This window comes from Sciurus vulgaris (assembly GCF_902686455.1).
Source record: "Sciurus vulgaris genome assembly, chromosome: X".
Classification (NCBI taxonomy): Eukaryota; Metazoa; Chordata; class Mammalia; order Rodentia; family Sciuridae; genus Sciurus; species Sciurus vulgaris.
Genome location: NC_136471.1, coordinates 96,460,835 through 96,486,079, shown reverse-complemented (window position 1 = coordinate 96,486,079; position 25,245 = coordinate 96,460,835). Strand labels below are relative to the sequence as shown.

Genomic DNA, 25,245 nt, shown 5'->3' with positions numbered 1-25,245 from the left:
CTTTTAGTGGTAGAGTGCTTGCCTAGCATGCAGAGGTCCGGGTTTGTTCACTAGTACTGCAAACAATCAACCCAAAATTGAGCCCACCCAGAGACATGTTTCATCCCAGCTACTTGGGAGACTGAGGCAAGAGGATCACTTGAGCCCAATATTTTGAGACTAGATTGGGCAACAGAGGGAGACCCTATCATAAAAATAAAATAAATGATTTATATTATATAATCACAGATACCTACTATGATACATATTTATATGTGAAACTATAATTTTTACTTATTTGCTATGTTTATGGTCTATCTCACTCCAGAATACTAGTTCCACGAAGGTACGACTCCCCATCACCTGGCCCACAGCTTGAGTTCCATGAAGGACAAATGAATGAACTCCTTTGGCTACCTGAGTCTCAGTCTCCCCATCTGTAGGATGGGTGTGCCTTTTTATCTGGAGGTACCACCACTTTCCATCCCTTTTCCCAGTGGCACGGAGTACAGCTCCCGGAAATCCTCAGCCCAGGATTACATTTTCCCATATTCTGGGCGCTGATGCCCACCACGTGCATCAGGCACTAGCCGGATAGGACTACCACCCCCAGCATGCCGCTCGCGTTTGGGACGTACCATAGCCCGTAGGGGTATCTGAATCTGAAACGGGCGCCAGAGGCGAGGGAGCAGAGGCAAACACCCCTCTAGCAAAGAGTCCGTGGTACGTTCCAGACCGGGGGCCCTCTAAGGCCCCGCGCTTCCGACCTCCGCGCAAACTCTGGTTCTTGCACGACGGAGGTGGTTTGCTCTTCCGTTGCCCGGTGGCTTCGGCTCATCTCCAAAAAGAAGGCGAGGCTTCCGCCCGGCACAGGGGGTGAGCTGGAGCACCTTGCCCCCAAGCCCCTGGACAGTATTTGGAGGAGGGCGCTCCCAACCCCAACTTTGGGGATCCCGTAATGGGTATATTTAGAGGCTCCGGGCCCGGGGTGGCATTTATGGGATGTCTGCTTTTGAGAAGACCTTTAGTAGGCGGCGTTTGGGGGTCTCGGATGGGATTTGGGAGTCTGTTTCGAGGAGTACCCCGCTGAGGCAGGCTTATACCCCTCGCAGGCAGGACTTAGGAGGAGGTTAGGGGAGACTTAGGGTCTGTGTATGTGTATCGTCCGGGGGCAGGATTTGGGGTGTTCCCCAAGGAGAGATAAGTTTGAGATTACTAACGTCAAGGCGAGGTTTGGGGAGGGCTTGTTGCAGGACAGGACCTGGTGACAGTGGGAACGTTCGGGACCGACGTGGCATTGTGGAAGTATCTGTGGTCTTTGTGACCTCGGGTTCTATGATGAGGTCTTCGCGCCTGAAGAGGTTACTCGGGACTGCGAGACTGGACACGTCGGGGCTCAGAGCCAGGGAGATGTGCCCCCCAATTCGGGCTGGAAAAGAGACCGTCTGCTACGCTCTTCCTGAGCCAACGTAGTGCTTCCCGGCCTTCGTTGGTCGCGGCTTTTTTCATTATTCATGAGGAGGTGGGGCTGAGGTGGGAAGGGTTTTTTGCCTCTTTCGCACCTGGCTCGCTTGGAGATATCGCTTGTGAATTATTCGCGAGGGGGCGGAACAGCGTTGAGAAGGGGCGTGCTGAAGAGGTGTTCCGAGGTCTGCCACGCAAACTAGAGTTTATTGCTTATTCATACAATAATCAATCGAGGTGAGTAGTGCTCTGAGTTTTCTGAGGCTTTTCTCGGGGCACTGTGCCCAATTTATGAGAGGCGTGGCGTTCACAGCTTCATCTGCATGATCCGCAGTTAGCTTTCTCTTATAGATTCCAGGATTTAAGCCCGCCCTGCGTCTAGCGAAGGATGAGGCCTCGACATTTCGTTCTTTCTGGCCCAGTAATCCCAGATTACCAACTGAGCCTCTGGATTCTAATCCCTTGGCTTCATACCAGTAGTGTGATATTTAGCAAAACTTTCAATGAGCCTGAAAAATGGGTATGCGGATAATAAGATTAGTTTACACTCATTTGGCGACATTTAAAAAAAAATTTGTAGTTGTAGATGGACAGAATGCCTTTATTTCATTTGTTTATTTTTATGTGGCGCTGAGGATCAAACCCAGTGCTTCACACGTGCTAGGCAAGCTCTCTACCACTGAGCTACAACCCCAGCCCCTAGCGACTTTGTAAGTTCATTTTATCTTCAGAAAAATCCTACGAGGTAGGTTATTATTATCCCACTTTATAGATGAGGAAACTGGGACACATGAAGGCCAAGTAATTTGCTTACGATCACACAATGGCTGAACCAGGATTCAAACCCAGTCAGGCTAGTTCCTGAGTCTGTAGTCTTAATCAAATTCTATAACATCATTCCCCCAAGTTAATAGTAGTACTACTGCTGGGCACAATGTTGTGCACCTGTAGTCGGTCCACTAAGGAGGGTGAGGCCAGAGGATCATTTGATCCCACACAAGACCAATCTGGGCAACACCCAGTTAAAAAAAAAAAAAAAAAAAAAAAAAAAAAAAAAAAAAAAAAAGGACTACCACTATTCTTGTATCAGACAGTGTTCTTAACCCTTCCTACAAATTCACGCATTTGAACTCCAGCCCAAGCCAGGCGGAGTGATGTAGGACTGATCCCAGCAACTCAGGAGACCAGGAGAATCTCAAATTTGAAGCCAGCCTCAGCAATTTAGCGATATCGTGTCTTCGAATATAATAAAGGACTGGGGATGTAGCTCAGTGGTAAAGCGCCCCTGGGTTCAATTCCCAGTACAAGAAAAGGAGAAGGTGGGGAGGGAAGGGAAAAGAAAAAGAAATTCCAACACACTTAGTCTGATTTTCTGTATGGGGAAACAGTGGCCCAAATTGGGGATTTCTCTAGTGGCTGGGTATATCCTCACCCATAACTAGTTTTATATTAATGTAAATGTATGTTTATATATTACATATATATCATATTTAAAAAATTTAGCAGTGCTTTGTGGCAACATTGTTCTAAGACTCGATCATTAATTCACTTTTTCAGATTTTCAAAACAAATTCACCTCTATGAGGTAGATGAGTTCAATCACAATCTTCATTTTTACAGTTGTGGAAACCAAGGCACCTACCACAGGCATATAGTGAGTCTGGATTTGGTTGGACCAGGGAAGCCCTGCTTCCTGAGCAGTTAGTCAGGGATGGGGGGAAGGTTCTTATGCTTTTCACTGGGTTTCCCGGGTCTCTGCAGGGTCATCTATTATTACTCATGAACAGGAAGGCATGGCCACGTTGTCGTGACTATGTGTCATAATCCCTATTTGCCGGGAGGGTTACCTTGAGTGTTTGTGTCCATTCAACCTCATGAATAATTCATGAACTGGGTGGGACCTTTCTTGACCTCTCTGAATTTCCAGGTTGAGCTGCTGCAACAGCATCATTCATTATTCAGGAAGCCAGGGGAGCACGGTTTTCCCTGCAGTAGCCCCATTTCCCTGCGTACAAGGTATTAGAGCATCAATATGCGGTTCTACCCCTTTTGTTCCAGCCCACGGGGTCTCATGCATTATTCATGAATAAGATGCAGTCTTGGTCTCCTTGGCGTCCAGGCTGCAGCAAGATCATTCATTATTCATGAGCAGTGGGGTGTGGCTGCCATGTTTTAACATCTGCTTTCTGGTTGCTTGGTGTTAGAACCAACTACCTGGTTTCGTGTCTAATTCACGTTCAAAAAGCGTGGCCTTGAGGGCCTTCCTTGGTTTCCATGACAGCCTGACTGCAACAATTCATTCTTTATTCATATTCCATGGGGCGTGGCCTCTTGTTTTACCTGGTTTCCTAGTTAATGCCACAGTACCCACCAGGTGGAGCTGTTCCCCTTCTAACAGAATGAGTCACGACCGAGCTGGGAATATTATACATGATTCATGAGTGGGCGCGGCCCTCCTGCATCCGGGTTCCTGGGGGTGGGGCCCAAGGTTTTGTTCCGGCCTTGGGCTCAGCGGCCGCCATCTTGTGTCGGCGGCAGAAGGGAAGAAGGTGGCAGGGAGCACCACAACCACAACGGCTGGGGGAGGAGAAGGCGGCGGCGGCGGCGATTCTGCGCGGCCCAGGCGGCGGGGAGGAGGAGGAGGAGAAGGAGGAGGGTGGCGGCCGGGCTTGGCTTCGGCTCCTTGAGGAGTTGGCGGCGGCGCGACCCGGGGAACCGGCATTGGTAACAAACAGCCTTTCTCGGCACCTGGCCCGGGGTAGGGGATTCGGGAGGCTGTGGAGAGGCCTGGGCTGGCGCTGTGCCAAGCTGATGTCTGGGCGGGCCGCTGTGACTCGGGCACCAGTGATCAGCGGAGAGGGGAGCATGCCAGATTCTGGGGCGCGGCCGATGTTTCCCGTCTGGGACCACCCGGTTCTCTCAGGCTGCGAAATCTGACTTTGGGGTCACACCCCCCCCCCCCCCCCATGTGCTTATGGAGACTCAAGCTCAACATCCTTAGTCAGGTACCTGACCCCATCTCGAACCTCAACCCATAACTCCCTCCACTTTCCCGTAAGGGGACTAGGATAAGCATTGCTGGTTTAAGCCCCTTCCCATTGTATGCCTTTGAAGACCTGCCCAGAATCTCCCTTGAGACTCCTCTTGGTCCTTCAGTGTTTGCCCTCGTGTCTTCCAAGAGGGCCAGACCTCAGGGAGGGTCTGTAAGGCCATCATATCTGAGAGAGAGCATTCTTTAACATTTCCCCTCAGACACCCGTGGGTCCACCCCGCTCCTCCACCCCATATTTGCCTTTATGGGATCAGACCTTATGAAAAGCCATTTTGCATTTTGGTCCTGGCCATCCTCTTGGAGGACCCTTTATACATATGAGGTCTCTCAACCTGTCCCAGCCTGAGCATCCTCCATCAGACACCCCTCTGGATCCAGCATTTCTATTCAGACCACTCTTAGTATCTGCCTTTTCCTTTCAGTTCCTAGAATCTGCCCTTAGAAACTTTCCCTACTTTTAGGTAATTTCTCCTATTACATGCTCCCAGTATCCTCTTCTGACACTACTGCTCACAGGCCTTAGTATCTTCCACATCAGACATCCTTAACCCCCAGTATCTTTTCCTCCAGAGGGGACCAGATATCAGGGAGGAACTATTTGGATACATGATCCTCCATTAAAGATATCCTGCTACCATCTGCTCTTGCAGACCCTGTTGCTTCTACCCCCCTCTGTCAGACAGTCCTCTCCCTGTCCCAACCTCTGCCTTCAGAAGCCAACCAGGATTCTAACTTCTCTTTTAATCTCACATCAGGCCTCAGAATCTGCCCTCAAATCCTTTCAAGGTCCCCAGCATCTTCAGTCAACTTCTGCTTCCAGCCTCATAGAATACCAGTATCATACCCTAACAGGCCCACTAGTCCTCCATCAGAATAGAATTTCCCCTACCCCCTAGGCATCTACTTACAGAGCTTCCATGGGATCAAACATAATTGGTGAGAGAAACTAACTCCACTTCAGGACCTGGCCAGTGTTTACTTACTGGCCTTTTTAAGACTCAAATTGCCTGAACTCATCTTTCCTTCTCCACCCTGTCAGCAGCTGTGGTACCTAGCATCTCCTGTCAGAGAGATCCATGCAGAGTCTTTGTGCTCCATTAGAAATCCTTTCCCAAGGGTCTCCTCAGAGACCTCTCCCAACCCCTCAGTATCTATCCTCACAGCCTCCTGGGACTTTAGGCATCAGTGTCAGAGACTCCTCTCATCCTGAGAATCACTTATCTTTGGTGAAGGGTTTCTCTGTGCCACCAGCATCCTTGGGTTCTAGAATCTCCTATTCCCTGTGCAGCTTCCCCCAGCAACTGACCACCTTCCTTCTTGCAGTACCTGGGGGCTCCCACTGAAGTTTCTCATCCCTTCCCCAGAAGATCCTTTTCCAGAGATGCAGATTTGAGTTTTTCTTAACACCCTGGCTGGGTCCCCCTGGAACTTTTCCATCTTCCTCAGCTCCTTGGGTTCACACAACCACTTCCTGATTCCTCTTTCTCACATTCTCAAGGACTTATCAATTAACCCTTCCCAGGAAGCTTGGCAGGCCTTAGCATCTCTTTTCTGTGCCCTAGCTTCTCCATCCTGATCACTTGGCCCTGTGCCTGCCCCTTTTTAAACCTACTTCAGGACTCCTCCCTCAACTCTGGTTTTGGGGTGGAACATGCTCTGACTTCACACTCATCAGTTTGGAGATCCCAGGTCAGTTTTGAAATCCTCTAAGCCACAGTTCAGCTTTGCCAGACAATACACATAATGTGTGTTTGATAGGGGCCTGAGCACATGTTGAGGGAAAATAAAAGAGTTTATATGATGATGATGGTGGTGGGGGTAGAGATCTTTAGCTCCTGTCTAGGAATTTCTACTCACACTCCTCCTCCTCACCTTGAGACAGGGCGTTTCCAAACTTTGGCAATTGAAATCCACTTTGGAACAATTATCTCAAACCTGCTTAGACCCTTGCTGCCAGCACTAGGGGTCCAGAGGTAAAAGTTCCAGTTATTAAAGAACTTTCTGGCCCTGTATCACGTCTGATTTAAGGAGTGAGGAGAGGATATGTTCCAAACATACCAACCGGATGGCAAAGCAAGGATATAACTAAGTAATGGAGGCCCCTGCAGGTGTCCTTGGAGGATCTCACATTCTCAGGTCCCTAAGTTCTGACCACAGACCTTGACTTCTTTAACCCTTCCAGCAGTCCCTTGAGGACAGTTCCATTTGTTCAAGCTTTTGGAGAAAATGGGGCTCAGAGGAAATGAGATCCCTACACTGGGTCAGAGAGCCAGTGAATGGAAAATAGGAATTGCCTTTGTCTACCTCCTAACTCACCAAGCCTCTTCCTATTCAGGTTGGTTCTTAGCATTCTCAGCAATTTGACCGGCAGACTCAGGGGCCCTAGCCAGCCTCCTGCCCCCTCCTCTCCCCTTTCCCTTACCTCTCATCCCTTAGCCCTCTGTTCTAGGCCTGGAACTGGGTCCTGTTTACCCAGGAAAATTCACAAACTATACTCCACATCTGTGTAACTCTGGGTAGGCGAGTGGAGTAGAGTTGTCTAAGCCTTTGTTTTCTCATTTGTGTTGTGGGCATAGGGTTATGTGGTTCATGAGCATTGTTAGGATTAGACAAAGCCTTTTACCCTGGGATTGACTGGCAATAAGCTCAGGGTAGACCATAGGGAGCTCTTGTCCATTGTGGTTAGTTTGCTAGAGTGTGACAGGTGCCAGGATGGAATCTTAAGTACATTGGTGGTACTTGGTGTGATTCGGTATTAGAAAAGGTTCAGTGGAGGATCAGTTGTGTGAACAGAAGACTTCAGTGTAAGCAAAGGCTTAGTGCTTTAAGGGAGGAGCATTGGGGGCGAGGGGAAGTGATTGTGGGTTCTCTGGTCTCCAGTATCTAGATCTAACCCCTGTCCCCTATCCCCTCAGAGTTCATGGCCATGACAGACTGTATTCTGTCTCTGCAACTTAGTAAATGACCCATAGCAAGTCACTTGACCCTGTAAACTCAGGTTTTCTCATTTGTCCAGCAAGGACACTAAACCCTGCCTTGTGGAGTCAGGGCCATTGAGGGGATGAAACTTGATGATACTGGGAAGTGGCTTGGGCTTTAGAGTCAGCATATCCTGGTCTGGTCCCAGTTCAGCCACTGTCTGTGGGAATCTTGATCAAGTAACCAAACATCCCTGAATGAATTTTTTTTCTTCCCACATGAGTTGGGGCTACTATTATAGTCTAAACTCCACAGGGGTGCCCTGAGGACGGACCGAGACAAGGCTCATACGATGTTTGGTATGGTATCTGGCACAGGGAAAACTCCTAGTGAATGTTTATCATATTGTAACCTGTTTAAGGAATTCCACATGTAGATGAGACTTGAAGTGTTCTCTCCTTTTTTAAATTGGCCTGGGCTTATTTTCCCCTCCCAAAGTTTGGGGTTGAGTAGTTGGGCTTTGTAAAACTCCTCCCCAAGCCCTCTGAGGACTGGGTTCTTAGCAATACGGTATCCCCTGCCATCACACACACGCTGAGGAATGTTCAAGTCTCGTTTCTCTCTTGCACATTCCCCTATCCCCATCCCTGGGATTAAGGGAGAGGAGAGTGAGGAGAAGGGTTGCTTGGTGTTGCTTACCTTTTCTGTGCCAGGTCTGTGTTATTTTTCGTTTCAACCCCATGGGGAAGGTAAAATGTATCATCACCCCTATTTTACAGGTGAGGAAATCGATTCCCATAGGGGTTAAATGATACCCGTCAAGGAGCAACATGGTCAAGATTTGAAACCAAGTCTATCCTGAATGCACATCCCTCCTCTGACCTCCCCACAAGTAGTCTTGTTGTTTCTTCACCCCACAGGATTGGAGTCTCTCCCTTATTATCCTGGGCTGGGGAGAGGCAAATGACTTAGTGGTCAACAGCGTGGACTTGCAAGCCAGACCACCTGGGTTCAGATCTTACCCCCAACAGTGGTGTGACCTTGGGCAAGTCACTTCATCTCTCTTTGTCAGTCTCTTCTGTAAAACAGGGTTGCTAATACATTAGTCTTCCTAACCCCATAGTCATATTAACAAGCAGAAAAATGTTCTTGTGTGCCCCAGGCTTACTCTGGACCTCTTTTTTTTCCCTCCAGATGTCCAGCTCGCCGCTGTCCAAGAAACGTCGCGTGTCCGGGCCTGATCCAAAGCCGGGTTCTAACTGCTCCCCTGCCCAGTCCGTGTTGTCCGAAGTGCCCTCGGTGCCAACCAACGTGAGTGTCTTCTCCTTGGAGACTGGCAGGTGTTGTGTTGGGTGGGAAGGTCCTTTGTATCACTGCATCTCTCCACACCCCACTCCTGCACATCTCCCTGAACCTGTTCTTGCTCTTCATCCCTAGGGAATGGCGAAGAACGGCAGCGAAGCAGACATAGATGAGGGCCTTTACTCCCGGCAGCTGTAAGTGGGGCTAAGGCGTGGCTGGGGTGAGAGGGTAGGGTTGGGTGGGCCAGGCCCTGACCTATAGTGCCCCCTAACTTGGCAGGTACGTGTTGGGCCATGAGGCAATGAAGCGGCTCCAGACATCCAGTGTCCTGGTTTCCGGCCTGCGGGGCCTGGGTGTGGAGATCGCTAAGAACATCATCCTTGGTGGGGTTAAGGCTGTCACCCTACATGACCAGGGCACTGCCCAGTGGGCTGACCTCTCCTCCCAGGTACCTCTTTCCAGCCCATCCTCCCTGTAGAGGCACCAGTCCCACTGCCTGCCATAGCCTTTTCACTTTTTCCCCTACTTCCCCCTATTGCAGTTCTACCTACGGGAGGAGGACATTGGTAAAAACCGGGCTGAAGTGTCCCAGCCTCGCCTCGCTGAGCTCAACAGCTACGTGCCTGTCACTGCCCACACTGGGCCTCTTGTTGAGGACTTCCTTAGTGGCTTCCAGGTACTTGGGACACTACCCAGCCTCCTGCTCAATTCTCTCCCAGCCCATCTGTAGTCTGTTCAGTATCATTCAGTATTTAACGGGCCAGCCTGGGTGCTAGGTTTTGTGCCAGGAAGTCTAGAGAATGGGGGCAAGATATGAGAGCTGGGCTTGTCTTTTCAGGGGAAAATGTGTGGACACTGATAGTGCAGCATGGCAGGTAAGAACAGACTGGAGCCAGACTGCTTACCATGAACTCTAGCTCTACCTGCTGTACTTTTGCACAAGTCACTTTAACCCTGTGCTGTAGTTTTCCTGTTTGTAGACCGGGCATGGCAGTAGTACTGACTTCATAGGGTTTCTGTGAGGGTTAAGCATGTAGAATCATAGCTGGCACATGGTAAGTTTGCTAAATTAAAAGTCTGAGCTAGAGCAAGGGACTGTGGTAGCTGAGGTTCTGCCCAAGGAGTCTCTGAGGGCCAGGGTGCTGGAGCTGTACCTTGGTGCAGCAGTAGGATTCCACCTTGGTGGGCAGGAATGGGCTCTTGAGAAGAGAGCAGAGTCTGAAAGATTACTGCCTGCTGAGCAGGCGTTGTCTTGAGAACCAAGAGCAGGTGGGTGTGGTAGGAATGAGCTCAGACTTTGGCTGGAGACAGTTTTACTCCTCCTGGGTCTTGCAGGGCATTTGAGGTTGTAGGCAGGCAGCAGTGGGTGTTTGTCAAACAGGTGAGTCAGCTATTCTTCAGGCTCTGTGCCCAGCTACCTCTTTAGCTTTCCTGATATTATGTGGGGCTATATTTTTCTCTTCACTGAATTTTACCCTTGCCAAGCGGAGTTGTACCCACAGCAGGTCTCTGTGCAGGAAGGCTGAATCAGAAAGACCCCAGACATCTATACCTTAAGGACTACCTGAGTCCTCCCCACTTTCTGCCATTGTTTTCTCCCCTTCTCTCCAAGGCTGAGCCCTTGGCCTGAGCCTCCACTTCTCCACAGGTAGTGGTCCTGACCAACACCCCCCTGGAGGACCAGCTGCGAGTGGGTGCGTTCTGTCACAGTCGTGGCATCAAGCTGGTAGTGGCAGACACACGGGGCCTGTTTGGGTGAGTGCTGCCCCTGGCCCTCTTTCCCACTAACCCATGTCAGGCCCCAGGCCAAGACCCTCGGATTGTCGCTGCCTTCATCCCTCCTCAGCCACCTGAATTTTATATTCTGGTGTTCACCTTTCCCCATATGGTATTAGCACTCTGATCCCCACAGTGATCCCTGCAGTGATGGACTGAGTTTGCTCAGCACTTATTGACTGCACTTTGAGGATGTATGGGGCCTATATATACACATGGGCTTGGGCATCAGTCTTGTGGTCTCCCTATATAGGCAGCTCTTCTGTGACTTTGGAGAGGAGATGGTCCTCACAGATTCCAATGGAGAGCAACCTCTCAGTGCTATGGTTTCTATGGTCACTAAGGTGAGGAGACCAGCCTCAGGGGGCCTGGCAGGCATATGGGCAGTGGCAGTCCTCCCTGTCTGCTCCTGGTACCCTGAGCCTTCTTCTGAGGCTCACTCCTCTTTAACCAGGACAATCCCGGTGTGGTTACCTGCCTGGATGAGGCCCGACATGGGTTTGAGAGTGGCGACTTTGTCTCCTTTTCAGAAGTACAGGGAATGATTGAGCTCAACGGAAATCAGCCCATAGAGATCAAAGTCCTGGGTGAGCTAGGGCCATGGGGGCATCAGAGGGGAACTGGGTAGGATGTCATGGAGGAAATATGTCCCTGGGGTTCAGAATGAGGGGAGACACATCCTGAGTGTCTGAGGTGAACCTGAGACAGACTCCATAAGTGTTGGTGGGCATGGGAGAGAAGAGCTGTTTTATGTTTGAACTGCCATTCCTGGGAGGAAGGAGCAACCTAGAATCAGAGTTGAGTAGGAGAAAGGCCTCTGGTGCTTGCATAGGACCTATCAGGGAATCCACTCATGTCTGAGCTGATGTGGATAGGAGTATAGAGGAGGTCTCCAGTGGAGACTGGGGGCCAGTTACAACTCAGGGTCTCATGGCGTCTGAGCTGGCTCTGGGGCAGAGGGGAGATGGTTTCTGATGTCCATATGGAGCCCTGATGGGAGGGCGAAGAGATGGCTCTTGGTGTCTGGGCTGGGTCAGAGATGGTTTTTTAATTATCTTGTGGACATTGTGGATTTGAAGGAGGATGAGTAGACTGATGACATCCCCATCTACCATAGGTCCCTACACCTTTAGCATCTGTGACACCTCTAACTTCTCTGACTACATTCGTGGAGGCATCGTCAGTCAGGTCAAAGTACCTAAGAAGATTAGCTTTGTGAGTGTGTGTGGGGAGCAGTGGGGCATGATTCTAGACATTTCCAAATTCTTCAATTCTTTCTTCTGGTTCTAATGTCCCTTCCCCTGTCCATCCCCCCAGAAATCCTTGCCAGCCTCACTGGCGGAGCCTGACTTTGTGATGACAGACTTCGCCAAGTTTTCTCGCCCTGCTCAGCTACACATTGGCTTCCAGGCTCTGCATCAATTCTGTGCTCAGCATAGCCGGTCACCTCGACCCCGCAATGAGGTTGTTGGCAGGGGGCGGTTTGATAGTCAGGGCATATGTCAGTCCACTCTTTCTTCCCTGCCAGTGGCCTGACAGGGCCTCATTTGGTTCCTTCTGCCCCCTCGCCCCCTAGGAGGATGCAACAGAACTGGTGGCCCTAGCACAGGCTATCAACGCTCGAGCCCTACCAGCAGTTCATCAGGACAGCCTGGATGAGGACCTCATAAGGAAGCTGGCCTATGTGGCTGCTGGGGACCTGGCACCCATAAATGCTTTCATTGGAGGTCTAGCTGCCCAGGAGGTCATGAAGGTCAGCATGGGTGGGAGTGGGCCACATGTCTTTCTGACTCCACATGCCTTTCTGACTCCATCATTTGCTGTCCATCTGTGTCAGTCCCCAATGAACCACTGACCACCTCTTTCCCACTTATCAGGCCTGCTCTGGGAAGTTTATGCCCGTCATGCAGTGGCTGTACTTTGATGCCCTTGAATGTCTCCCAGAAGACAAAGAGGCCCTCACAGAGGACAAGTGCCTCCCGGTATGTGAGTGGAGCCCATGGGGAAGGCATCCTTGGTGGCATTTCTGGGAAGACCCCTCTCTGACCCTCTTTTCACATTCCTCAGCGTCAGAACCGTTATGATGGGCAGGTGGCTGTATTTGGCTCAGACTTGCAAGAGAAGCTGGGCAAGCAGAAGTACTTCCTGGTGAGTAATCCCATTGGAAACCTGCTACCTTCATTTCCCCTGGCCTCTAGCCACTTCTGGTGCATTGTACGTCTGGAGGGGAGGTTCTTTTTGTTTTTGTGCCCATCTCACACCCCATTTTTGTTATCCGTTTCCCTCTCTGGTGCCTCTTCATTCAGATGATTCTGGATTTTTTTTTTTTTTTTTTGGTACCAGCTATTGAACCCGGGGGCACTTAACTACTGAGTCACATCCCTAGCTCTTTTAATTTTTTTAAATTTTGAGACAAGTTCTTACTAAGTTGCTTAGGGCCTTGCTAAGTTGTCGAGGTTGGTTTTAAACTTGGCATCCTCTGGCCTCGGTCTCCCAAGTCCCTGGGACTACAGGTGTGTGCCACTGTGCCTGGTTAGGGGTCATTTCTTAAAACCCCAGAACCTGTAGATGTGCTAGACCCTCTTCTCTGCTGGCTCTAGGAGGTGTGAGGGACAATGGGGATTTCCTGTCAACCTGTGTCACCCTGATCTGCTCGTGTCTATTTTCTTGGCTATTTCTTAGGTGGGTGCAGGTGCCATTGGCTGTGAGCTGCTCAAGAACTTTGCCATGATTGGACTGGGCTGTGGGGACGGCGGAGAAATCATTGTCACAGACATGGACACCATTGAGAAATCAAATCTGAACCGACAATTTCTATTCCGGCCCTGGGATGTCACGGTGAGTCAGGTCGGGCGGGTAGGAGATGAGACTTTTTCCTTGATAGTATTTTGGGTTCCCCCAAAACACCCCCAAGCTCAGTGTGATTCACTAGGAGGGTTCCTAGGACTGAATATCTAGTTGTACTCATGGCTATGATTTATTATAGAGAAAGGACACATAGCAACATCAGCAAAGAGAAAAGGAGCATGGGGTGAAGTCAGTTGCAAGTTCCTAGGAGTCCTCTCTCCCTTGAGTTTATAGGACATGCTTTATTTCCCCAGCTACAAATTGTAATAAGACATATGATGTGTTGCCAACCAGGGAAACTTGTTAGAGATTCGCTATCCAGGGCTTTTATTAGCAGTTGATCATGTGTCAAACTCATGTATTAAACTTCTGGACTCCAAGAAGGAACAAAGGTATTCAACGTAAACCATGGTGTTTAGGTTCAGTGAGTCACTATTGTCAGGTAGGATGATGGGAACCTTCCCCAAATCCTTGACTCCAGCCAAGGACCAAACTGGAAGCATGCCTTTCTACAGATTGTGGGTTAGTCAGTTAGGATCATTCCTCTGCACACATTTATAACTGAGTTAGTTATACAGGGTTCTAGCTGAGAGACCTATAGGGACAACTTACATTTTAGCCTGCCCAGTATCTGCTTTCCTCCACTACAGGTTTGTTCATTCAGTTATATGCCAAATAGTTATTAAGGTGATAGGTACCGTTTTAGACACTTGAGATATATTAAAGAAAAAAACAAAGCTTCCAGTGGGGGAGGACAAATAGTAAATAATATATAAAATATTGATATAATGCAACAGTGAGGTATACTGTTCATGTTGTTGATGAGCAGTTTGCAGATGATATAGCAAAATCACTGTAAGTTGAGTATGCCAAGGTTAGTTTGCAGCTTTGATTAAGATAGTTGAGGAGGAGGCTGGGTCTATAGCTCAGTGGTAGAGCACTTGCCTAGCACGTGTGAGGCACTGGGTTTGATCCTCGGACCACATAAAAATAAATAATAAAATAAAGGTATGTGTCCATCTATAACTAAAAATATTTTTAAAAGAAGACTGTTAAGGAAGGTCTCATTTCTGCAAGGACTTACTGGGCAGGAGGGACTAGAGTGCCCTCTTCTGGGGAGGCGTGCTCCAGGCACAGATAAGATGCCACAGTTTACCCTGAGTGAGGAGAAGGGTTCTGAGCAGAGGAGGTGTGACCTGATTTGGGCTTTGAAAGGCCTGTGCCTTTCCTGTGTGCCAGCAACTTGGCTGTGTTTGGGGAAATCAATCCTGGGTACTGTTACCTGAAATATATATATGAACAATATATGTTGGGTTAAAAAAAAAAAACACCAAAAAACAGATGTTGCCCACTGTCTCCAGTATGTACTTGTCCTCCGCTTCCCCAGTGATGTGGCATTGTCACAGGCTGTCTCTTCTGCTAAATTAGGGAGCTCTTGAACTCAGGGTCTGGTTCTTCTCCAGTATTAAAGTAAATCCTCAGGTGGATGGTTCTCTATAGATGTTTATCAAGTGAGCACACAAATAACTGAGCCATTTTCCCCTACACTCACCCTGAAACTATACCTCTCACCCCACTAGAAGTTAAAGTCTGATACAGCCACTGCAGCTGTGCGCCAGATGAATCCGCACATCCGGGTGACAAGCCACCAGAACCGTGTGGGTCCTGACACAGAGCGCATCTATGATGATGATTTCTTCCAAAACCTGGATGGCGTGGCCAATGCCCTGGACAATGTGGATGCCCGTAAGTTTGGAGGAAGGCGAGGAGGTCAAGGGCAAAGTTGTGCATGTCCGAAGGTTGTGGATCTTCCTGACCTTTACTGATGTTTAGTTCCCTGCTCTCATGTCTTCCCCCTCCACCTCCTCTCAGGCATGTATATGGACCGGCGCTGTGTGTACTACCGGAAACCGCTGCTGGAGTCAGGCACACTAGGCACTAAGGGCAATGTGCAGGTGGTGATCCCCTTCCTGACAGAGTCGTACAGCTCCAGCCAGGATCCACCAGAGAAGTCCATCCCCATCTGTACCCTGAAAAACTTTCCCAATGCCATCGAGCACACCCTGCAGGTGAGTGGCTGTCAGGGGAAAGGAAAGAAGGTAGTCCCCTGGCTGCCTCTAGCCTCTCAGCCACAAGGCCTTTAGCTTTCAGATGTTGTAAGCCCAAGTGTAAGATGTGCTTTTTGTCCAATCTCTCCCCTTCCCCCACTTCCTGCCTGGCAGCCTAGGTTCCTAGGATGACTCATTCTTTTTTTCACTTCTATTTTTAAGTTTTTCCAGCATGTAGACAAGTATAAACAATACTATGCTGGGTACTCAAATACCACTCCTCCTCTAGATTTAACAATTGTTAATGTTTTGCCACATTTATTTCTTAGTTGATATCGTTTTTCTTCTTTGTGCTAGGGTGTCTTGGATATTCCTTACTATTTTACTCTGCCTCTGCAAAGTAAGGATATATTTCTGTGTAATAGGGTCTTTCAATCTCAGTACGATTGACATTTGGGGCTGGGTATTTCTTTGTTCTGGGGATGCTGTCCTGTGCATTGTATGTAGGGTGTTATCCAGTATCCCTGGCTTCTACCCACTAGATGTCAGTAACACCCCCTCACCACTGTAATAGCTAAATATGTCTCCAGACATTGCCAGATGTCCTGGGGGATGGGGGTGTACAAGATCACTCCCAGTCAAGGACTGCTGTCTAAGCAAAGCACCATTTTCATTATGAACAAAATTAATAGTAATTTTTTACCATCTCAGGTTGTTTGTTTGGTTCTAATACTTAATCCATATTGAGGTTTCCCCGACTGTTGTTCGAAATGAGTTTAACAGCTTGTTTGTCAGGATGATTCTGTCTGTATGACATGCATGTGTGGAACAGCACACATATCATCTCGCTAAAGTCTTACAAAGTGAACGTGCCAGGCCACAAAACAGAACCAAAGGATTTAACCAGTGTGCTAACAGAATAAATCTCGGTGCAGTGTTGGAGGCCAAACATTCAGTGTGGTTAGGAGTATGGGGGTGGGAAAAAGACCAGTTCCACCTGTCACTTTCCCTTGTGACTCTGCGGTTCCAAAGTGGATGTGTCTATATTTGTGCATCCACCACATTCTCAATAGGCCATGTGTGACCTTGAACTGAATCTCTTTGTGCCTCATCTTCCTCTTAAAATACAGGATAACAGTAGCAACTACTTCACAGTGCTGCTACAAAGGCCTTAGTACTTACTGTATAACTGGCACTATTTTAAGTGACCTTTAAATATGTTCACAGGGAGCTGGGGCTGTTGCTCGTGGTAGAGCATTTATGAGTTCAAGGTCACACATGGCCTAGTGAGAATGTGGTGGATGCACAAATATAGACACATCCACTTTGGAACCGCAGAGTCACAAGGGAAAGTGACAGGTGGAACTGGTCTTTTTCCCACCCCCATACTCCTAATCACTGAATTGGTTTGGCTTCCAACACTGTGCTGAGAATTATTCTGATAGCACACTGGTTATCCTTAGATTCTGTTTTGTGGCCTGGCACATTCACTTTGTAAGACTTCAGTGGGTTAAATGCCCAGCACTGCAAAAAATACACATACTAACAACCCCATGAGGTAGGCATTGCTTTTAGAATATCTATTTAGAGATAAGGACATGGAAATAAGGGGATTGATGTATGCCTGAAGTTACAAAACTACATGATGTTTAGAAGAGCTGGGATTTGAGCCTCAGTCTCTTAAAGTTTAGGGGCTGGGGAGATAGCTCAGTTGGTAGAGTGCTTGCCTTGCAAGCACAAGGCTCTGGGTTCAATCCCCAGCACCACAAAAAAAAAAAAAAATCTCTAAAGTTTATATTCTCCAAACTACCTCACTAATGACTATTTACTGTCCTAGGAATTCTCAGAGGACAGAGCCTTTGTCTTGTTTTTTGCTGAGTCCCCAGAGCCTGTAATTTTTTTTTTTTTTTTGTACTGGGGATTGAACCCAGGGGCACTTAACCACTGAGCCACATCCTCAGCCTTTTATTATATTTTGGAGACAGGGTCTAGGTTGCTTACTGCCTTGCTGGCTTTGAACTTGAGATCCTCCTGCCTCAGCTTCCCAAGCTGCTGGAATTACAAATGTGTGCCACTGCACCCAGCTTTAAAAAAAAAAAAAATTTATTTTGTTGTAGATGGACACAATGCCTTTATTTTTATTTATTTATATGGTGCTGAGGATTGAACCCAGGACCCTATGCCTGCGAGGCAAGCGTGCTACCACTGAGCCACAATTCCCCCACCCCCAGCTTATTTTTTAATTTTGAGATAGGTTCTTGCTATGTCGCTTAGGGCCTCGGTAAGTTGCTGAGGCTGGCCTTGAAATTGTGATCCTCCTGCCTCAGCCTCCCGAGTCACTGGGATTACAGATGTGCACCACCATATACAGCAGATATTTTTCTTCTTTATTGAGATGTAGCATGTGTAGAGTAAGATACACAGATTTTTTTTTTTTCTAATACTAGGGATTGATCCCAGAGCTGTTTTACTGCTGAGCTCTATCCATAGTTCTTTTCATACGTATGTTGGTATAATTACTATTCAGATCAAATCCATTGTTTTTTTAAATTGCACTTCTGGGGTTGAGGGAATGGGGTAGGTTATGGGAACTTCATTTCCAGAGTAGCTGTGTATTTCACTTCCTACTTGCTTTATTCACTAATGGACTTTCTCATCTCTGTCTGCAGTGGGCTCGGGATGAGTTTGAAGGCCTCTTCAAGCAGCCAGCAGAAAACGTCAACCAGTACCTCACGTGAGTAGCTCACACACTCCCTTGTCCACTTCCCTGCCTGCCAGCCAAGGCGTCCTGTCTTTTTTCCACCACTGTCACCCTCAATACCAGGCACACTTTTCAGAGGAACCAGTGAATGTTCGGGCCTCATACTGCTGGGGGTCAGGAATAGCTTTCCATGGAGAAGATGGGATTGCCCTGGAGCCTACTCCTGGGGCCGCTGTGTAATCATGCCCCTCGGCCCCTCCGCTCCCCGATAGAGACCCCAAGTTTGTGGAGCGGACATTGCGGCTGGCGGGCACCCAGCCGTTGGAGGTGCTGGAGGCCGTGCAGCGCAGCCTGGTGCTACAGCGACCACAGAACTGGGCTGACTGCGTGACTTGGGCCTGCCACCACTGGCACACCCAGTACTCTAACAACATCCGGCAGCTGCTGCACAACTTCCCTCCCGACCAGGTAATGCCCACTTGCTGGGTCCATTTGGCCGCGTGCATTTCCCTGCAACAGGAGCCTGTCGGGGCTCTCCAGGTGGCACCTCCCAGTTACTGGTCCAGCCATGGCTGGTACCTTGAGGTATGGGGATCTCAGAAAAATGATTATGCTGGACCTGTTTGTTCCAGTTCTCATTCCATGGAGCAAGAGATGAGGCTTCTGTTTTCCTTACCTATGGTGTGGGCTGAGTCAAACCCTATGCCCCATTGGGACTGTAGGAATCATGGGTTCAAATCCCAACTCTCTTTGAATTTGGACAAGTCACTTTTCTTCCCCAGTTTCCTCAGCTGTGAAGTAGGAAGAATGATAATCTACCTCACAGGGCATTTTGTGAGGAATAATTGGTATTTATTGATACTGAGTTCAGTGCCTGGTAATTGATAAGAGTTTGTTAAATGGTTCCCTGTCTTACATAATGTAAGTGCTAAACCAAGCCCCTGGTTCACCCTGGCTTTGGAACTTCCATCTACAGGACCCTACTGTGTGGGTGTTTTGTGGTTGACTACAGTCAACTTCGAGTGCCCAGTCAGGGATAGTGAGGCACATTGAAACTAAGATGATGAGTCAAGATTGTCAGAGAAGTCTCTACTTGGCAGATCCTGCTTCTCAAAAATTTCTCTCTCTATCGTTTAGCTCACAAGCTCGGGAGCCCCCTTCTGGTCTGGGCCCAAACGTTGTCCACACCCGCTCACCTTTGATGTCAACAATGTGAGTCTCCTTCCTGGGGTCTCTTGGGGTCAGATGGAGGATGGGAAATGAGGTGGTGGCGCCCCACCTGAGGGCTCATATGCTTACCCTGCCCCTGCCTTCCCCCAGCCCCTGCATCTGGACTATGTGATGGCTGCTGCCAACCTGTTTGCCCAGACCTACGGGCTGATGGGCTCTCAGGACCGAGCTGCTGTGGCCACACTCCTGCAGTCTGTGCAGGTCCCCGAGTTCACCCCCAAGTCTGGTGTCAAGATCCATGTTTCTGACCAGGAGCTGCAGAGCGCCAATGCTTCTGTTGGTGAGGGTGTTCAGCCAGTTGGCCCAGAGTTATGACCCCTACTTGTCTCCAGCCTAGTCTAGCTTCCCCACCAGCCTCTTCCCCTGGCTCTGTGACCCTAGACCTGAGGCTGATCCCCACCTTCTTTTGTACATCCCTTTCTCTATGACATGAAGAGGGTCATTTGGGGCAGATTATTTCTCTCCCTCCTCCTTCCCACCCTCTGGCCCTCAGGAGAAAGCCCTTTGTTTGTTCTTGCTATATGTGCATTTGCCTTGATTTTATACTTTTCTCTCTTTTTTCTTTATCTGTTCATTCAGGGGTTATGGTCTTTACCAGTGATCTCTCTCCCTTGATATCTACCTGCTTTGTCTTCTTTCCACATGTCCCCTATTTCCCCATCCACACATCTCTGCCCCCTCCCCACCCATTTCTCCATATGCATCATCACCCCAGTATAGTCCTCTATACTTGGGCCGAAGTTTACTGACACCTTGTCTACATATTTATCTCTGCCTTCCCTTATATATATATATATCTGTAATGCATCTGTAATTCTCTACATTGGCCTTCCATGTATCTCCTCTCATCTCCCTTTTCCAGTCCCTGTATACCTTCCAAAATATCTGCCTTTCATGTTCTTCTTTGTATATTCTTCTAGTCTTTTAACATCTCCTGTCATCTGCATATATTCCCTCTATCTTTCTCTCTTTTTTTAATCTTTTTTTTTTTTTTTTTAAATCTTTCTTTCCACCGGTCTCATCCTTGGTATATACCCTTTTTTCTCCCCTATCATCTTCTCCATATCTTTTTTTTTTTTTTTTTTTTTTTTGATGGTACTGGAGACTTAATCCAGGAGCTTGTACATGCTAGCATGCTAAACAAGTACTTTACCACTGAGCTACATCCCAGCCCTTTCATTTTATTTTGAGACAGGGTCTCACTAAATAGCCCAGACTGGCCTCAAACTAGCCATCCTCCTGTCTGACTCACCAGTAGCTGGGATTACAGGCATGTGCTACTGTGTACAGCTCCTCCATGTCTTCCTATTTCTCTCTATATAATTTTCCCTAAGATCTATGCCTCTCCTGTTCGATCTATCTCCACGTTCTCCTAACATCTTCATTTCTGTTCCTTAGAAAGAGAAATCTCTCTTGAATAGCCACTATCCCTCTCTCTCTGTCCTTTTCAGGTTTGTACTCTATTCTCCTGCTCTACCTCTCTGCTTTGCCCCTTTGCTTTCCCAGAATATTGCTCCTTTCCAAATCCTGTATCTGCCTTTTGTCCCACCATTTCAGCCCGTTGCTTGGATCAAAGAACTGACAGCATCCTTCTCTTTGTGCAGATGACAGTCGTCTAGAGGAACTCAAGGCCACGCTGCCCAGCCCAGACAAGCTGCCTGGATTCAAGATGTACCCTATCGATTTTGAGAAGGTGCTTGGAGAGGGCCCTGGGTAGGGCAGGGGACGGGCTGAGAATGGATTTCTAGGGATCTGGAGCCAGTGGGGATCATGGGTTTGCCATGTGGCTCTGAATCAATAGGTGGTTCTCAGCCATCCATCTATGAACTCAGGAAGTCTAGCAAGATAATTGCAGTGGAGGATACTTGTGTCACTAGAGGCTAAGAAGCCTCTTCCCCATCTGATCCATTCTTCCCATTGGTAACAGGATGATGACAGCAACTTCCATATGGATTTCATTGTGGCTGCATCCAACCTCCGGGCAGAAAACTATGACATTCCTCCTGCAGACCGGCACAAGGTGAGGGGAATGTAGGCCTGATGTTCCACCCCTTCCTGGGCTTGAGTTGCTGCATTCATCTCTTCCTGTAGACCCTGAACCTCTTGCCACTTAAACACTACCTTTGGTCTCTTCTTATCTCACAGAGCAAACTGATTGCAGGGAAGATCATCCCAGCCATTGCCACAACCACAGCAGCTGTGGTTGGCCTTGTGTGCTTGGAGCTGTACAAGGTAGTGCAGGGGCACCGACAGCTTGACTCCTATAAGAATGGTTTCCTCAACTTGGCTCTGCCCTTCTTTGGCTTTTCTGAACCTCTTGCTGCACCACGTCACCAGGTAAGGGCCTGCATCAGGAAGTGTGGCGTGTGTCTCTATAGAGCTGGCTCTAGTTTTCATCATACCCTGTTACTGGGTCAAGGTTTCTGTTGCAGTGTACCTACTCCTTTTGTGCACTCCTTGTTCATTTTTTCATTAATCACATTGTTCAAGTACCAGCTACGTGCTGAGCACTGGTCTGCTTCCCTCCTTGTGGACACCCTCAGAAAAGATGGGATATATGAATTGTGCCCTGAGAGATTATTTTTTTAAATTTGTTTTTTAGTTGTTGATGGACCTCTATTTAATTTATTTTTATGTGGTGCTGAGGATTAAACCCAGTGCCTCACACATGCTAGGCAGGTACTCTACTACTGAGCCACAACCCCAGCCCCCTGAGAGATTATTAATAACTACCCAATAGTAGCAGCTGACATTTTCTGGATGTATACTGTACTAAGTGCTTGCTTGATTGGTTCATTCATTCATTCAGATACTTACTGAACACCTGCTTTGTGCAGGTTATCTTTAAGGTGCTATGGTTATATTTATAAAATAGGTTATATAAATATCATTTGAATGATTTTGGAACTCTCAAAGGAAAAACAAGATAGGAGAGGCTTGAGAGTACCAGTGGGGTGAGGGGGATGGGTTTGATATTTTATCTTATTTGGTGCTGGGAATCAAACCCAGAGCCTTGCATGCTAAGCCTGTGCTCTACCACTGAGCTCCAGCTCCAGCCAGAAATTTGAAATGTGGGATGACCAGGAAAGATCTTGCTGGGAAGACTGATGTTAGCTCATTGAGAAGGTGAGGGGATAAACCATGCAGGCCTTGGGGAGGCTGGGGACCAGTCCTTGCAAGGGTACTGAAGTAGAAGTATGCCTGGTATGTTGAGGGGAATAAGGTCAGAGGATGAAGTGGGTAAGAAATGAGAAGAATATAGGGTTCCAGTGGCATAGGGTCTTATCAGTCATCGTAAGAGTTTTATGGCTTACTCAGAGTGACATGCAGTCCATGAGAGAGTTTTGAACAAAAGAGGGTTGTGATCTGACTTAACAGAACTGCATGAGTGTAAAATGAAGGTGACAGGGGCTGGGCCTCCTGGGTAACTCTCATCTTAATCTCTCCTCCTCATGCCACAGTACTATAATCAAGAGTGGACACTGTGGGATCGATTTGAGGTACAGGGGCTGCAGCCTAACGGTGAGGAGATGACCCTCAAACAGTTCCTCGACTATTTTAAAGTAAGGCCCTTACTCTTTCATCCTTCCTGGGGATGGGGTGTGCAGGTGACTTGCTGGCCTGTGTGTCCCCTGACATTGCTGTCCCCCACCCCCCTCTCCAGACAGAGCACAAATTAGAAATCACCATGCTGTCCCAGGGTGTGTCCATGCTCTATTCCTTCTTCATGCCAGCTGCCAAGCTCAAGGAACGGTTGGATCAGCCGTGAGTTGGCTGCTGGGCTGGTGGGGGAGGTCCTGTGTCTGTTGGGGATACTCAACTCCCAGCTTTGCTGGGATACTTCACTGCCCTTCACCTGCTCTGCCCCCACCTACTTCCCTCTTCTCTTGCTTTCTGCCTCCCTGACCCTTTACCTTCACGCTCACCCCAGGATGACAGAGATCGTAAGCCGTGTGTCGAAGCGAAAGCTGGGCCGCCACGTGCGGGCGCTGGTGCTTGAGCTGTGCTGCAACGACGAGAGCGGCGAGGACGTCGAGGTCCCCTATGTACGATACACCATCCGCTGACCCACGTGTACTCACCTAGGCTGACCCCAGTCCCCCCTCCCCAGGCCCCTTCCAGCCCTGGGTTCCCATTTGGCAGTGGCCCAACTGGCCAAGCCTGGTGTCTCCTCTTCACCCCCTACCTGAATCCCAGTTGCCACTGCTTTCTACCTTGTTTGGAACCTGACTCCTAATAAAAAGATATTAACCCAGAAGTGGACTGCCCTGCTGGTTCCAGGGAAGGAGGGGCTTCCTGGAGCTATTTGGTTCTGATGGTAGTCCAAAAGGCTCAGCCTCATCCCCAGCTGCCAGTTTCCCGGCAGAGAAAATTTAAGAGTTGCTGCCTCTTCTTGCTCTCTCTGCTTAAGAAAATATGGAGGCACCAGTGAGGCCACAGAGAGTAGATAACCTGAGTCCATGTAAGATTGAAACAGGGTTCAAATCCCACCTTCTCCACGTCTTAACTTGAACCCCTATGAAGAGGAAAGTTTGAACAAGCAAGCTGCCAGGACTGGTCAGTGTTCTTTATGTTCTTGGGGTAGATCCCTTCCCATCTGGCTCAAAGCACTCAGACTCTGGACAGGCCTTCCTGGTGGCACCAGCAATGGCTCTGGTGACCTTACTTCAGCTCCCTGCTCCAGGGAGCCTGAATGGCTCTGCTGACCTGAGGAATGTCAGTGCCTTAGGACATACTCTGCAGTTTTTATGGAAGTATTTGAGAACATTTAGAGAGCAAAGCCTCTGCCTCACCCTGTCCTCATTGGGCCTAGATCTGCCTGTTGCCTCTTGAGAGTGCTCAGGCTTCCTGTCTTCGAGGGGAGACCTGTCTGTGGGGTCAGAGAGGTAAACACTGGTTAATGCAGGCAGGAGGAGACTTACCCCCACCCCCACTGGGACTGCAGACTGCAGAGCTATCGTGTTCTCGTACGTGTGTCTGTGTGTTTTGGTTGAGTGCTCCAGACACCAATTTAGCTGGCCACTTCCACAGAGGTCCTTCATTGGAACTAGCTCCTGGTTCCTAAGGATACCACTCATATGTCTGTGCCTTTCCTTCAGGAACCAGTTTCTCTGTCCTACTTAGAAACAAGACCCCTCACTTCTCCAATTAACTGAGTGTTGGAAATAGCTTAACATATTCCTGAACCTGGCTAGGTTCCCATCACAGCCTGTCCCCACATCTGCCTCCTGGGCCAGCTCCTAGCCCCAGGCACAGTGTATACTGTGGACCCCTTCATCTCATGACCATTTTTTTCCTCTTGGCCTGCTCTGCTTGGGTGATCTCATCCTTCATAGTTCCCATTTAGTCCTCACCAGGACACTGGGGCTAAGAGAAGCACTTTACCTCTGGTGTCTGCTTAGTGGTGCTGGTAGCTGTCTAGGTTAAGTGGAGAGACTTCACCACCACAAGCACCTTTCCAATAGTACTGCTCCATAGTACTGCAGGCACTCCACACATCTGGCCACTGTCTCTCCTGTTACAGATGAGGCTTGCATGCATGCTTATTCCTCTCCCCCATTTCTCTACTGTCCCACCTTCTTCAATACCCTGTGCACCTAGTTCATTAGACGCCCCCCACCCCATTACAACTCCTGACTCTCCAGACAGTTGTCTTTACAGCTTCTGTTTTAGTAGTTTTGTGGTGCAGGGGATTGAATCCAGAGCCTTGCTCTTGCTAGGTAAGCACCTATCACTGTTACCCCACCCCCTTTTTGGGGAGTGAACCAGGGATTGTACCAGGGATTGAACCTAGGATGCCTAACCACAGAGCCACATCCATCCCCAGCCTTACTATTTACTTTTGGTACCGGGGATTGAACTCTGGCAATTTACTACTGAACTGTATCCCTAGCCCTTTAAAAAGATTTTGTTTTGATACAGCCTTG

General features: G+C 48.6%; 1 protein-coding gene across 3 annotated transcripts; it reads left to right on the top strand.

The window, feature by feature from the left end:
* Positions 1-714: 714 nt before the first annotated feature.
* UBA1 (ubiquitin like modifier activating enzyme 1) lies at positions 715-23,576 on the top strand. Of its 3 annotated transcripts, XM_079125065.1 has the most exons (27): positions 3,963-4,167; positions 8,335-8,459; positions 8,609-8,725; positions 8,852-8,910; positions 8,996-9,164; positions 9,258-9,392; positions 10,365-10,471; positions 10,746-10,836; positions 10,947-11,079; positions 11,610-11,707; positions 11,810-11,956; positions 12,069-12,245; positions 12,370-12,474; positions 12,560-12,640; positions 13,175-13,330; positions 14,920-15,085; positions 15,212-15,408; positions 18,057-18,121; positions 18,361-18,556; positions 19,226-19,300; positions 19,409-19,598; positions 20,923-21,011; positions 21,246-21,338; positions 21,464-21,655; positions 22,780-22,881; positions 22,983-23,083; positions 23,250-23,576. In XM_079125065.1, the coding sequence occupies exons 3-27, from the start codon at positions 8,609-8,611 to the stop codon at positions 23,383-23,385; spliced, it is 3,177 nt and encodes a 1,058-aa protein (XP_078981191.1). In that variant the 5' UTR covers positions 3,963-4,167; positions 8,335-8,459; the 3' UTR covers positions 23,386-23,576. The 3 variants fall into 3 exon arrangements, with proteins under 3 accessions (XP_078981192.1, XP_078981191.1, XP_078981190.1); XM_079125066.1 differs by lacking the exons at positions 3,963-4,167; positions 8,335-8,459 and adding an exon at positions 715-855; XM_079125064.1 differs by lacking the exon at positions 8,335-8,459 and having other exon boundaries at positions 3,964-4,167.
* Positions 23,577-25,245: the final 1,669 nt, after the last annotated feature.